The sequence below is a fragment of the Corapipo altera genome, unplaced genomic scaffold (genome assembly GCF_003945725.1).
Source record: "Corapipo altera isolate COAL_440 unplaced genomic scaffold, ASM394572v1 53, whole genome shotgun sequence".
In the NCBI taxonomy this organism is placed as follows: Eukaryota; Metazoa; Chordata; class Aves; order Passeriformes; family Pipridae; genus Corapipo; species Corapipo altera.
In genome coordinates this window covers 7,176,374-7,190,657 of record NW_020884900.1, presented here as the reverse complement: position 1 = coordinate 7,190,657, position 14,284 = coordinate 7,176,374, and the positions used below count along the sequence as shown (strand labels likewise).

Here is a 14,284-nt window from a genome sequence, read left to right as displayed (position 1 = left end):
AGGATTCTGTTTCTGAGTAGCTCCTGCTGCAAGTAAAACAACCGAAAAGGGCCCATGACTTGCAACATTAAACAGTGGTTTGTTACTGTTCATGTTCTTTCCACCATATTGTCTATTACAGACTACCTACATCTTCAAATGGCTGATAGCACTGAGAGTATAAAATAAAAACTAGGGTTTAGGGCAACAGTAGGGTGGAAAAAACTGAGGGAAATATGGCTACTTCTGTCAAGTTCCAGAATTTCGGAACTCTTTATAAACTGGCTTCTTGTAACTTCAGTAATGTCCTGAGTTACAGCAAAACAGGTTAAAATGAGAATAATAATAGTTTATTTCTAGTGAAGGTCAGGCACCATTTGAGGATCTTAGTAATTTGCGGGAAGTCAATTCAGCTATACCTCTGCACACCTCACCAGCGCTGTGTTATCACAGAATCACAATGGTGCACAGGGAAATGCAAATTAATTAAAAGACTGAAGCCTCTGTAAGTCAGCAGAGGTCATAAAATCTTAAGGCAGGTATGTGAACTTTCTCAAGTCATCTTCTGTTGCTTACCGAGTAGGTTCTTTTACAAATGTACTGCTGACACTGCTGGAAACATAGGAAGGCATCGCTTTCAGAAACTGCAGACATAGAAACCTTGCTAAAACATTATCTGATGTTGCACACTGCTGAATGCTGGAGTTGATCAACCACTGCTGTTCACGAGATCATCAACAGTGAGTAAACCAAGCGTTTAAAATCAAATCAGTAATTAACACACAACTGCATAGTACGCTTTATGAAACAAACAGACTTTACATAATATCCCCAAATACTTTAGCATTAGATAACAGGGCAAGGAAGGGAGAGATTAAGTTGCATCAGCAATGGAAAAAATATCTTTGAGAGTTTAGACGTGCAAGTGAAGCATGAAGCAAGGAAATGGGGCAAACAGGAAGGCTGCACTCGATGGGAGACACCCCTTGAAAGAAGATTTATCTACTAATGATAATGAGATTATAAAGCAAAGGGAAACTAAAGCTGCAGATAACAGTAAAAGAAGGAAAAAGTTTGAGATTGTATCCCCAATATAGTTCTCACACTAACTAGAACCTCACTTCTATTCTGAGAAAAATTTCATGGAGCGCTTGCCAAAACTCTAGGTCTGTGTATGGTTACATAGCAGAGAATGGACAACTGAAAGGAAAAACACAGCAGCAACTGCTGATCAGAAATCTTCAGCTCTGGAAGGCAGAGAACTGCCCTATGGAGCCAGCACTGTAAGCATCTCACTAAGGTTAACTCATGCATAGACTGAAGCATTACAAAGTAACCCACGGAGAAGCACAGCTGTGGCCTGAAGCCAGGGCAGGCTTCCTTACTCCACAGTGTCAGGAGACAGCTCTGATCACATCCTGTGCAGGATGACAGAGCAGTGTCAGCATCAGTTAGGAATTCAAGTGTCTCTGGAAGCTCAAATCTTGTAGCCCTGAAAGAAACTCTGCCATGTAAGGCCAGGAGGAGGGGAGGATATCCAATTCATTTTTACAACTTCACTTGAATTATTTTGTAGCTGGAAAATGGTCACTCTGGCGCAAAGTATGTGGTACCATCCTGAAAAATGAGTTCTAAATAATTAAACTGAAAATCGGTCAGAGCAGGTCCCAACAGATCACACTATAATTGCAGCTATTAACCACACATTTTTTACGACAGCGTAAGTCAGGGTATAAAAGTATGATAATTCATTTGAATTCTAGAAATACATTTGCAGCCAGAAGCTCTGAAAAGCCACACAGTTCAACCAACCCCAGATATAAGTGATACATATTTGCCACCATGGGATCAACCTTACCATTTGCTGAGGATATGCAGCTTCTATCACCTTCCTAGAATTCAGCTCCATGTGTTTGGTTCCTTCAGTAATTGCACTTACTCATCTTTGCATCACAAACCTACTTGTTACTATAATGCTGCAAGCAATTGCTGGCACTCTCAAATCGTATCTTCGCAGCAGAGAACAATTTTCTACCTCTTACCTTAGGTTCTTTTGACTGACTTCACTGGAATTACCCTCTCAAAATGCTATAACTAACAGTTATTTTCATCACAGAACTATAAGACAATCACATTTGGTCTTCTTACACGCATTTAGACGAAAAAAATGCATTTTCAGCCCTTTATTGCTTACACTAGCCAAACAGACAAGCTTGAAACCGAATACCTTAACGGTTATCACAGGTGGACCACAAATACCATCTTAATTTGCTTAAAAAAATTCATAATTTGAGCATCGAAATGCTAAGCTCTAATGCTAAGCATTTGTGGACCAAGCAGATTTGGCAAATGAAGGAATTAAGATGATTTTAATTGATTGGTGTAACTGCTAATGAGATAAGATGAATCTGCAGCAAAACGAGGTCCAAGAGTTGCAAAAAAAGGATCACTTACTCTGGAGATCACAGTCACCATCTTCACAAACTTGATCATTCCCTGCCTTTGCAGGAAGGGCATAGGGAATATTACATAAGGAACATCAATCATATTTGGACTGAAAAAAAACTTTAAAAGAAAAAAAGCCATTGCAAACACAAGCGTGATTTTTATCAACAAATACATTTTTTCAAGTTATTGAAAGAATTTAACATTTTGACAGACTTGTTTCTAATTTTGGAGAAATATGCAGTATGTATGTGAATTAAGAGTAAACTATCTTTGTTTTAAGAAATTTTAATGTATCTTTAGGAAGATAGGAAGGACATGATGTCATAAGAAAGCCAAACTGGACACTGTAAGTGTAGTTTGGTGGGAAGGGGGTTGTTTTATGCATTGGGTGTGGAGGGGGGAGTGTTATTCTGGTTTGGGTTGTTTTTCTTAACTAGCAATAGTAATATTCTAGCTCTTGGACACTCTGTAGTGTGAACCAGCGAAGGAAAAGTGTCAAAAATCAAGATTCCATGTCTTTGAAAGCTTCCACAGCAATTGGTGCTATTTTCTTCAATATGACGGACATAGAAAATATCCCAGTGAACACATTTAGCATATAATGTACTGTTACATAGCAGTGACAGATAATCCACCATCATATTAAATGACTTGGTTATACAGTACAAAGATTTTTGTGATTTGCTTCTTAAAACAATGATTAGATCTCTGCCATTTCCCCATTAAGAGGTGTATTCTGTAAAGGAAAAAATAATTAAAAATGCTTAATTGAGATCTAATGAAATCAGAAAAATTTTAATACACCTCATTGTTTTTCAAATGAGTTAAGTAATAAGATGAAATACATATTTAAAAAAAAATTAAAAAATTGAAATATTTTCCATACTAGAAGTCTGTATGATAACTTTCAAAACTGAAAATGTTTTAAATTTCTTTAGTTACAATATGCTGTCTATGCATAGTTTGCTTCAAGAAAAGGCTCCATGTAGACAACTTTTAAATATAAAGTTACAGCATTTATCTAAAATCACAAATAATGTAAAAAACCCCCCACTCTTAGGAAAGTTTATAAAGAATTGTTTGTTAAAACAGAGTTGAATAATCCCAAGTTAAGCTAGTATGTTCACACCTATCACTTGATCACTGATCCTCTGTTCACCTGGTTTTTGGATTCACGCTTGCATCATCTGTGTTGTGCCAGCAAAAGCATCTCTTGGTATTCAAAGAGAGAAAAAAGGTAAATTAAATAGGTAAAAAGTTTGCTATCAAATATTATCAAAAATTTACTTTTGCAGTGAAGAACATCAAGACATTTTCTAATCAAAATGACATAGATGGAATGTTGGAAAAAATATCTTCTAAAACAACCAAATGAATAAGAAACACTCATGGACAAAGCAGCCTAAGAAAACTTACAGGAAGAGGTCAAGCACCTTTTTTATGCTGTTCAGATTCTACTGCAGTTTTGGAACCTTTATTAGTTGTTACACAATACCAAAGTCTGCTTTGCTGGGTATCTGTATTTTCACAGTAGTCTCTTGAGTTTCCAAGCCAGTGCACATTTTTCCAATGTCAGTCTATTTTAATAGAAACTGTCCATTGTGAAATGGAGGTACAGAATTGTAGAAATTACATGGAGCCTTAGACACAAGTCTAGAAAAGATTACAAGATTTTACTTTAACCACAAATACATCCATCTCAGATTGACCTGGGAAAGCTGTTCAAGACTGCTTAAGGCAATGCTTGCATTCACTAAAAAGGATTATGATATGGCCTCCAAATTTATCAGGCACTGAAAAAGAACCCTTGTCTGAGGTGGAGAAATTGGCAGCTGTCAGAGTGTAATTCTGATCTGGCAAACACTTGCCCTGCAATTCAGGTCAATGTGAACAGAATGCAGAAGTTTGTAAGCAAGTAGATATTTGTCAACATATTAACAACAGATCATACATACAGGTTGAAGTATCTTCAGCCACTTCATGTCAGTTTAGCTATGGAGAAATAAATTTAAAAGATGCTGATTTCTAGTTAACTGTTTACCTGCAGCCATACATTCTAAATGGTGGCTTATAAGCATAAGGGTTAAATTCTCAACTTTGTGTTTCTAGCTTTATCATTTAGAACTATTTTAAAAATACCCACATAACTACATTCTTGATTTAAAACATCTGGACAAAGCTACTTGTTCCAGAACAAGGGCCAAATCTAGCTCCAGCATGTGGTAATATAAAAGAAAATGGTATATCAGGAAATTCCTGATGTGAGCTGAAGGACTCTTTGTAGCGTTCAATCATGACTTCAGTTCTACTTCCTTGTGATCAGAAGATATGCAATGTATGGCTGTTACTCACCTGCCAAAACAAACCTATTCTCATTTCCTTCATCCTCTCTTAGAAGATGTTACCACAGCGTTTTTTTTCAAGAAAAAGAGATAAGGTGCAAGTCCTGTCTTCTGACTGAAGGCTATTACTAGGTTTGCAGATTACAAGAAGACTGACAGTCCACCAGTTAGGTTCATGTCGAAGCTCACTATTTGGCATCTGAGAATAAAGCAACTGATGAAGCAGAAAACTTAGTACCTTCCCTCTAAGCTTTCAGGTAACTCAATGAACAGAAGAGGCTGGTCTGTCTGAAGTGAAAACTGAGTCAGAGCATTCTGCAATGTGTCTCTAAGCTAATATTCACATTTTTGCCTAGGTTTTCCCCAGTTTCCAGTGACACTCTCTTGAAAATAAGTGATAGACTCATTCTACAGATAAAGCCTTCATCCAATCAATTGCATTTCCATCTGAAATCCTTAACACCTGGGCCAGAATGTTAAAGATGTTAACACAAACATCTAACTTCTTGTGTCCTGCAGTTTGTGAAGGTCTCTGGTATTTATGTATGCAAGGCTGGACAAAAGCACAAAACTGAAGTTTATTCCTCTCAAGGTGGGTATTTGAAAGTATGTGCACCAATTTTAGTCAGAAATTTAAACCTTATGTGAGGACTCAACTAAAAAGAGTCAAGAAGATCAAGAGCTAGATGCACCCATTACACACAAGTGAAGTTACAGAAATTGACCTTTATTTAGTAATCAGTTTCTTTAACTTTTTTTTTGATACAAAGTGACATTTTCATTTAGTACAGAAAAATCCATATCAGAACAGTACCTGTCTGTTTCAGTTGTACCACTGGAGTCTACTCTGACCTCAAACTTTAAAAAACAAACAAACAAAAAAATGAGATAAACAAAACCCAACTTCTGTCCCTCACCATGAGAAGCAGGTGGACTAGTAATTCACTGATACCATTTCATATTTATTAATTTATATATATAGTATTATAATAGTATGGCATAATACTATATAAAATACTATATATATATATGATGTTTTTATAGTTCAAAATACTCTATATAGTTATAACTATATAAATACTATAAAGAGTATTTTGAACTATAATATAGCAACTGTAAAACAGAATTTAAATTTAGGACCAGATCTTTCTTTGAAGAACTGTACAATAAGAATCCCTTTTTTTAATTATAAAAGCTGCAAACAGAAGCAAAATTACAGCCTGTAGTGTAAAACTAGAAACCCTACATAATGAAACGTTAGAAACAGTGGCTGAGAAGCAGTTCTACTCAAATAATATTTTAAAAACAATTAAAATACAGTACCCAGGAAACATGGCACAAGAGACAGAAGAGACAGGTACAAAACCTGTGTTAGGAACACAGAGTCAGAAGTGCAAAAAAGGGAACCAATATAATAGAGTTTGGTACAACAGCTAAATAAGTATTGCAACCAAAACTAAACGATCACTTTTTTTTTGACAGTGAAAACACTAACAATTTAGTACCTTTCTAAAGGCTTTTAATAAAGCCCTAAAACTGTGTCTGCTCTTAAATAAAAACAATCTATGTGAATGCTACACACTGAAGTACAAAGCTTAAGAATTACCCTGCAAAATTGCACCGACATAAGCTTTCCATATTTACAGTATCTAAAAGTGACAGAACACAGCATGCTAGGCCTAGTTTATGACTCTTCCCCACCAGTACTTAATCCAGGCCCAACAACCAAAAATTATTATTTCTCAACACAAGTTAAGCTTGGATTGTTCAGATACATTATGACATTTAAATACTAGATTCATGCATAAAACAAGAAACGATATCTTTGACAGACAAGCATCGACAGGATACAAACAGTGGTCTGCCCTGTGTAGGAGTGTACTTACTTTTGAGCTTACTCCCAAGACGTACCGATTCAATCCCACCTTATTACCTGGTTGTCAAGTCAACAATGTGCTTAGAAATGGTCAAAATCGTAACTAAGAGTCACATTGCGCATAAACTGACTGCTCAGATTCAGAAATTTCACTCCATTTTGGAGAGCTACCTCATTAAGTGAAAGGACATAGAGTTAAAAAAAAAAAACAAAACAAAAAGACATTCAAGTAAACAGCAAGAACCAAATACTTTGAAAAGGTTTTTGTAAACTCGTCATTCTACAGGGTTTTGCAGCATTGTTAAATTCGTTACTCATGGACAAGTACACACAGGTCACAACCCCTCGTGACAATCTGTCATGTGTACATGTACGACGTTAAGAGACAAGCTCGGTGAAGTGATCTACCCCTTTCCCACATGCCTCATCAGGTCCTTGTGTGTTCAGTGTTATCATTCCCCTTCATGAAACAGAAATCACTTACGGACAACTCTATAAAGACAGAAATGAACAGAGTCCATTGGATAGAAAGTTAGTTGGTTATTTACACCTGCAAAGTAGTTTCACAGCGAAATAATCTACAGCGGGCCAGCTGGAATCCACAGGACTTTGTTTTGTTCTTGGTCGACAGTTGTCATAATCTGAGTGCAAATGCTTGAAAGGGCTCCTCCCTGGACAATGCCTGGAGAAGAAGAAACACCACACACAAATGAGACTGGAACAAACAGTTATGACTAATTACAAAGAGCAGTCTTCTGCATTTATCTGCAAAGTGTTTATCAATAGATCAGAATTAAGCAACTCAATTCAGTATTTGACAGATGCATGACTCTACTAAAAAAAAAAAAAATCAAATAAACAGAACAAAGAGGTCAAGAATTAAATACTCAGTTTCTTCTGCTAGCTCTTAAAACAGTCCAGGGAAGTCACAGAACTAATGGCTGTAATCAACTAAGACAACTGTTTTGTAAGAGGCCTCCATGTACTATTTTCAGAGGCATCAGGTGGCAAAGTTTAAGTCTAAAGATGGTCAGAACCTGCTATAATAAACTTTCTCTGTTCCACATGTGGTGTTAAGAATTTTATATTTACAGGGTAATATACATAGAGACTACAGCTGTAGCAACTAGACACTATTTACAAATATTAGAAGTAAATTATGAGGCAGCCCACAGATCATTGAGCTAAATAAAACAGCAGCCCTGCTACTTCAGTTCTTATTGTCAACTACATTTAAGAAACAAAAGGGCAACAGCAAGCAACTCCCTGAAAATCAATTCAAAAGATAAACGAACACCTTTTATTCTACCCTTGCTAAACATAACAGTCATAAAAAGTAAAATGCCAACACTGACACAGGAGAGGAGAATGTATTCGCTTTAAGACTTAAAAAGTGAGGAACTTCATGACTCAAGAAATATGTCAGCAAAGCCTCTGGCCACAGCTACCATTAATGCTAAAAAAATACGGAAAGACTTACACAGCTTAAGAAATAATTTTCCTTAAAGGGAGAATTTGATGTCACATAAACTAATATTTGACTCTGCAATATATACTACAATTAATGATGTCAGGTGAGTTTGGATATAGAACACAGTAACTGACAAGGTCTATGGAAGGTGAAAGGACAGGGAGGAAATGATTCAGACTACACACTGTGCTCACAATACAGGAAACAAAGCCAACTTCAAAGAGTCATTAATCAAAAAGTGTACTTCATGAAGTAGTCACGGAGTTCAGGTCAGAGAGTGTGTCCTACAGCTCCATGAGTAAGCTACCAGGTACAACACGCCTATCTACAGGCTTATTTTATGCATAACACTATAACGTCAACAACCTTAAATGTCAATGCAGTTTGAACACCAATCCTCTCTGACTATCAGCATCTGGAAATGTTGATGACTGCTGGAGTCCACTGTACTTGGAACTAACAGAGGGAGGACCTTCCCACAGGGCATATGAGAAAATACACATAAGACTCTCTTTCACTGACTGCCACTTCCACTCTCAGGGTAAAATTAAAATGCCACAAATGACTAAACAAGAAGCAGAAGATAACATATGGGGATGCAATCTGGCCATGTGCATGTCAAATTCTGTGAAGGTTTAGTACATACCATGCAAAAAACATTCATATGGCTATTACAGATAGGTAAATGATTTTGTTGAGAACGCACACAGGATGCACTGAGAGAGCTCTATACTACATATACCCCCTTTTCCCTCTCCTACCCTTGGCAGTTATGCATCAAAATATTTCTGTAAGAAACCCATGGGATGAAAAGTTGGATTTTGGCTTAGTTTAGTGTGTCATTTTGTTTTTCTTTTTAAGTTTTGTTGCCATACCCATCAAGATGCTTAGAATTTTATCCCCACTGTTTGAATGTATGTGGAACCAAATGAAAATACACTCTGAAATGAGCAGAGACAGTCTTCAAACACCGTTTTCCTTCTCTGGTAAAAATACAGTACTAACTACAAACTAATATTGATTTCATACATTTTATGAAGTTAAAAAGGCTTCTAAAGTTGAATTTAATTATTCCAAATCACAATGCATGTTCAAGAAATGTTGGACAATTTTTTTGCTTTCTTGAAACATTTAAAGTATGTCTCACAAATCACACAATCACAGAATGGTTGGGGTTGAAAGGGATCGTTGGAAATCATCATTTGTTAATTTAAACTACAGCGTTCTTCTGTTGTTTTGTTTGATTTTTAAAATTACAAAAAAACCCTTATATTCCTTACATGATATAAAACCGGCATTACTGTGTCAAATTATCTTGACCATACTTCCAATACTACTGACTAATCATAAAACATTTTCAGAATCCCTTCAGGTCACAAGATTTATAACATTCAAAACAAAACTAGGTAGAAGCAGAGAATAATAATTCTAACTTGACATTTCATCTCATAGTAAAACAAAACAACAGAACATGAGTTTGCCAAAAGGGAAAGCAGAATGAAAAAAAATCAAGTGCTCATTGAAAGAATGTAGAATCTTTTGAATTACAGTGTAATTGGTTTAAATCGCCACTGTGCTCCTAGTGAAAGTTTGATTAAATACTAACCTGTAAAATACTTGCTATACTCTTGTTCTATTTTTTGAGCTGTCTCAAATTGTTCTTTGGAATGTTTTTGTGTAACTTTGTCCCTCAGGAAGATTGGGTCTTTCTGCTCTCTGAAAAAGAAAAAAAAAAAAAAGGAGAAAAAAAGAGAAACACCTTGTATAAGAGTAACTTTTTTTTAAAATGGACTTGAAAAGATTCCCTCAAGTTGCGTGAATACAAAGCCTAATTCACGTGCAAGCAGACTCCTAGGCCCAGAGTGCCATCTACCGAGTTTCAGCAGTATCAGCAGTCATCAGGATCATTTCAGTGCTAATGAAATTATTTGCTGTCAGACCAAGACAGTAATTCTTTAAAGTTTCAGAGTCTGAGAGGTGGTTGTAGAAGAAAGAATATAATTTTTTCCAGTTCATCATCATCTCATATACACGTTACTACTCCCTGCACAAAGCTGGGCACAAGTACCACTCTTTTAAGGGCTTGTGAAATATCAAACATCAAGCAAATAAAATATTTCTGTTATCATATATATAACACATTTTTGAAATGCCTCTTTTTCTATTATAGAAGCTCTTGAAACACAAAAAAACATAGAGAAATTTACAAATGGTAAAAAAAATATTTTAATTCTGATCAAGGCCTGTAACACTCTCCTCCAAATGTGACTTGGGGTACCCAGTAGGGAATTCTGTTTAAAAGGAAGCCGAATTTATATTCAACTACTAAGGTCATATATATACATACTGAAACAATATAAACATAGTTTCTTATAGCAGTGAGAAAATCAGCACAATTTAAGTCTACAAATAATTTTTAAAAAATTACTAAACTAACCTATCATTGCTGTGGGGCATTTCAGAGAATGCCAACAGAACCTGTGCTATATGAAAAATGCTGTTTGGAAAAACCTTTGGCGCTCATAACAGGTAGAGAAATGCACCAATGCAACTTATATCGATGACTGCTAGTTTGATCACTCTCCGTCACTTTCCAAAAAAAAAAAAAAAAGGAACCAGCTGTAATGGTCACCATTCCATTTCCAATGGGGGTCAAGACATGATAGTTCCATTTATCATTTAAGTGCACAATCCTACAGTGGTAATGAAATACATCTAATGCTCTATGTCTTCCTTCTACTTTAAAGTGGTGATACTTATCTTCTCTATTAAATAGATAGTAATCAAATTTACCTACAGATCAAGAATATAAGAAGTCTTCAATTTTAAAAATGAAGATAGCACAACTATAAGATCTCTTAGCAAAAGTGTTTTAATATTCATGAGGGGAGATTATGTCACTTCTTGCCAAATCAATCTATCAAAACATGTAAAGGCTTACTCAGACATCAGTGGAGGGATTGAGGTTTTTAACTCCCATGTTCTCTTCCTGGCTACATTCAAGCAGGAAATTCCCAATTACTGAAAGAACATGGCTTGAGAAGATATATACACTATGTGCAAAAGGGGACTTGCTTTGCTTTTTTCACTGGAGAATGAAGGTGGGAAAGCTGAGGTTATGAATCAATTGGCATTGCATCCATACCCTTGGCCCTGCTGAGAGGATGAAGAACAGCTTTGTCATCGTCACCACTAAACCCTCAATGATCTCACCCATATCTGCCTTACAGTTTACTACAAAAGGGAGCAGGAAAGATCCGAATCCCACTAGGAGTACTTTCAGTTTAGTCTACACGGATTTCTTGAGAAGATTCACTTAATTGTCATGCAGCCCAAATGGAGTTAGGACCATATACCTCATAGTGGTTTTTATGAGGATTAATTTCCCCATTTTAAAGAGATTTAAGATGACTTGGATGAAATAAACAATAAAGGTAAACCAAGCTTATTTTAAGCTAAAATAAACATCCCTGAACTACACCCCTCACAGACTTACTTGATTTGTTTAGCATTTTTGTAGCGAATAAAAATTACAATAGGGTAGATATGAACACTGTGGAGCCGTTCGATGGCATGAGGAGCGATGTCAAGCAGACAATGACAATCCTAAGATCAAATGTAAATGCAAAACACTCATTCAGTTAAAGAGCACAAGCACACATGCAAATCCCCCATTTCTTCCCCTACTTAAATCACAGCAACCCAACAGATTTGGCTATACATTTACCACTTTGGCACTATCAAGCAATTTGTACCCAAAGGATTAATAACAAAAGACAGAAGATGAAAAACTGCAAGAAATTCCATTCATAATACCAAAAGCATGCATTGATAGAAAAAAAAGTACTTGAAGAACTAATGAAATGAAAACTAAAATTGAAATATATGCAATATACATTTTGTCAAGTTTAAATACTCCTATTAATTTTCTCTTTCAAAAATCATAAGACAACAAAAGTGTTAATAGGACTTTCTGCATGGTTCGACTGAAAACCATAAGGAATGTGCAGACTTAAGGTAATATCTGTCTCCAGGATTATTAGCATGTTTATTTATATACGACTGCATTAAATTGAATAGTTCAAAAAAAATTAAATCCTTGTTTGGCAGGGATAGAGAGTGGAATTTAAGACAATGATTTCTAACTTTATTTAATAATACTGTAGAAAAATGTGGACATTTCTAGTTTCTATAAAGGTGAGTTTGCATAAAATAATCTATAAACAGTTACATGCCAAAGTGAAATAAGTTTTATTTTATTCAGCAGCCTGGGGAAGAATTCCCTAAATGTCTTAACGGATAGCAATAATAAGTTAATTTCCACCCACCAACATAGTATGACTTCATACTGTAAACTGTACAAAGAACTACAGCATTAAAATTGACTCACCTTTTCTGTTATCTCTTTTATTGAGGCTACAGTTGTCACATCAAAATGTCCACTCCTCCGTTTATAATCAATAAACAGACAATCCTTCACACCTCGTTCAATGGCTTGCTGGGAAGCTTTCATAACCTCTGTTTCATAGAACCAGAAGAGATCCACTTTCATTACTATTCCTTAGGCACAGAACAAAGCTAAGAAAAAACACTGTCTGCAAATTCAGATTCTTGGGGGTTTTATCCATTTTTGTTTTATCATTTAGTTAACTTATGTAGAGGTTACTATCATGTATTCCAGGTATGAATAAATTGGTTATATTTGCATACTTACCAAGAGGACATCTGCAAAACTTTCCCGGGGATTCTTTGACCAACATGTCTTTCACAGCATCAAGTAAAGGTCCTAGAATAAGGACAGGTCTAGGAGAAGTACAGTCCACTTTCTGAACACGCTGATATGCCAAACTTGCAGAATCTACACACACAGAAGAGATTTACTTGTAGAAGTATAAATTATTTTCCTGGTATTCCTCAAATAAGCAGAAGCACCCTAAAAGTAATTACGAGAACATCTCCCTTGCAAGGGCTAAAGGCCTTTACAAGTACAAAAAGTGTTCAGTCATTATTGCAATTTTTCCACTTAACGGCTTAAAATAGACATTTTTCTAATTGAACTTGGTGTTCCATTAGAAAAATTGAACTCCCCACCTTCATACAGACTAAAACCAATCATCCTGGAAAGTGTAAACAATACACAATATTTGGTGTCTCTGGCTTGACTTGTCGAGCTCTTAAAAAGACGTAAGCATTGCAATCAACATGATTTTTGTAAAGGAGTGAAGAAATAGAAGTGTAGATTTTTTGAGTGATGTGCAGGATTTCTCTCTAGACTAAGTAACCTGGACAGAAATAAAATAATTGAAAGGAAGATCAAAACTATGCTTCAAAAAGAATCTCCCTCTCCAAATGAAATAGTATGCCAATAGGTCTAGGAATAAACTACCAAAAAATTAATTTGAAACACTCTGGCTCATAATTTAATAGAAAAAACCATGTTATTAAAAGTAATAATCACCAATTGTATTCAGAGCAACCAGAAAGTAACATTATTTGGTGTGTTGTGTTGCAGTTGATTAAAAATTAAAGAGAAGGAAAGGAACTGCCTCCCAAGTGTAACAAAGGTACTTGCCATCCAAGAAAGGAATTGAGTCTGTACTGATTGTATCAAGAGCCAGTAAATCTTTTCCATCTTTGGAACCGCTTCGCTTGTGTTTGTGCTTTCTTCTGAAGAATGACCTCCGTGCTGCTGCTGACAATGTCTTAGATGAACTGTTTTCATCTTTAGCCTCAGACATGCTGTGTCTCCTGTAGAATTCCTGATCCATCCTATAATGAGACAGACCAAATGGATGGTATTTAAACTTATCTTTTTAAATTTTTTTGACAGTATCACCGCTGCTTTTGGGACATACTTGAAATGCTTCTCTCAAGCCTTGGCCTGAGTACCATTACAGAAACTCAATCCAAAACAAACAATAACATAAACCAAATAAAAAGTATCTGATAACTTCACACTGCCACAATTTCCTCAGAATTCTATCTGAGGAAACCTATCTGCCAATAAAGGCAGCCTCTCACAGAAGTGAAGATCCCATTCTTTCTGTGAAGCTGCATGTTATGCTCATCCTCACAAATAACTCATTAGCGACTCAAAATAAAAGTTTTGTGTAGTCCGATTTTATATCATCACAAATATTTTGGCCACATAACATGTATAGTGCAGTT

The 14,284-nt window shown here is 35.8% G+C and overlaps 1 protein-coding gene across 5 annotated transcripts in view; it reads right to left on the bottom strand.

Moving 5' to 3' along the window:
* Window positions 1-5,480: 5,480 nt before the first annotated feature.
* Window positions 5,481-14,284, bottom strand: part of DLG5 (discs large MAGUK scaffold protein 5) — a 106,161-nt gene continuing 97,357 nt past the window's right edge. For 4 of the 5 annotated variants that reach the window (XM_027649422.1, XM_027649424.1, XM_027649425.1 and 1 more), the window contains 6 exons: window positions 13,689-13,885; window positions 12,831-12,974; window positions 12,507-12,634; window positions 11,613-11,722; window positions 9,723-9,832; window positions 5,481-7,327 (listed from right to left, as the gene is read on the bottom strand). In XM_027649422.1, the coding sequence (XP_027505223.1) occupies window positions 7,224-7,327; window positions 9,723-9,832; window positions 11,613-11,722; window positions 12,507-12,634; window positions 12,831-12,974; window positions 13,689-13,885 (793 nt within the window). In that variant the 3' untranslated portion in view covers window positions 5,481-7,223. The remainder of the gene's footprint in view (window positions 7,328-9,722; window positions 9,833-11,612; window positions 11,723-12,506; window positions 12,635-12,830; window positions 12,975-13,688; window positions 13,886-14,284) is intronic. The other variant, XM_027649427.1, reaches the window with a different exon arrangement.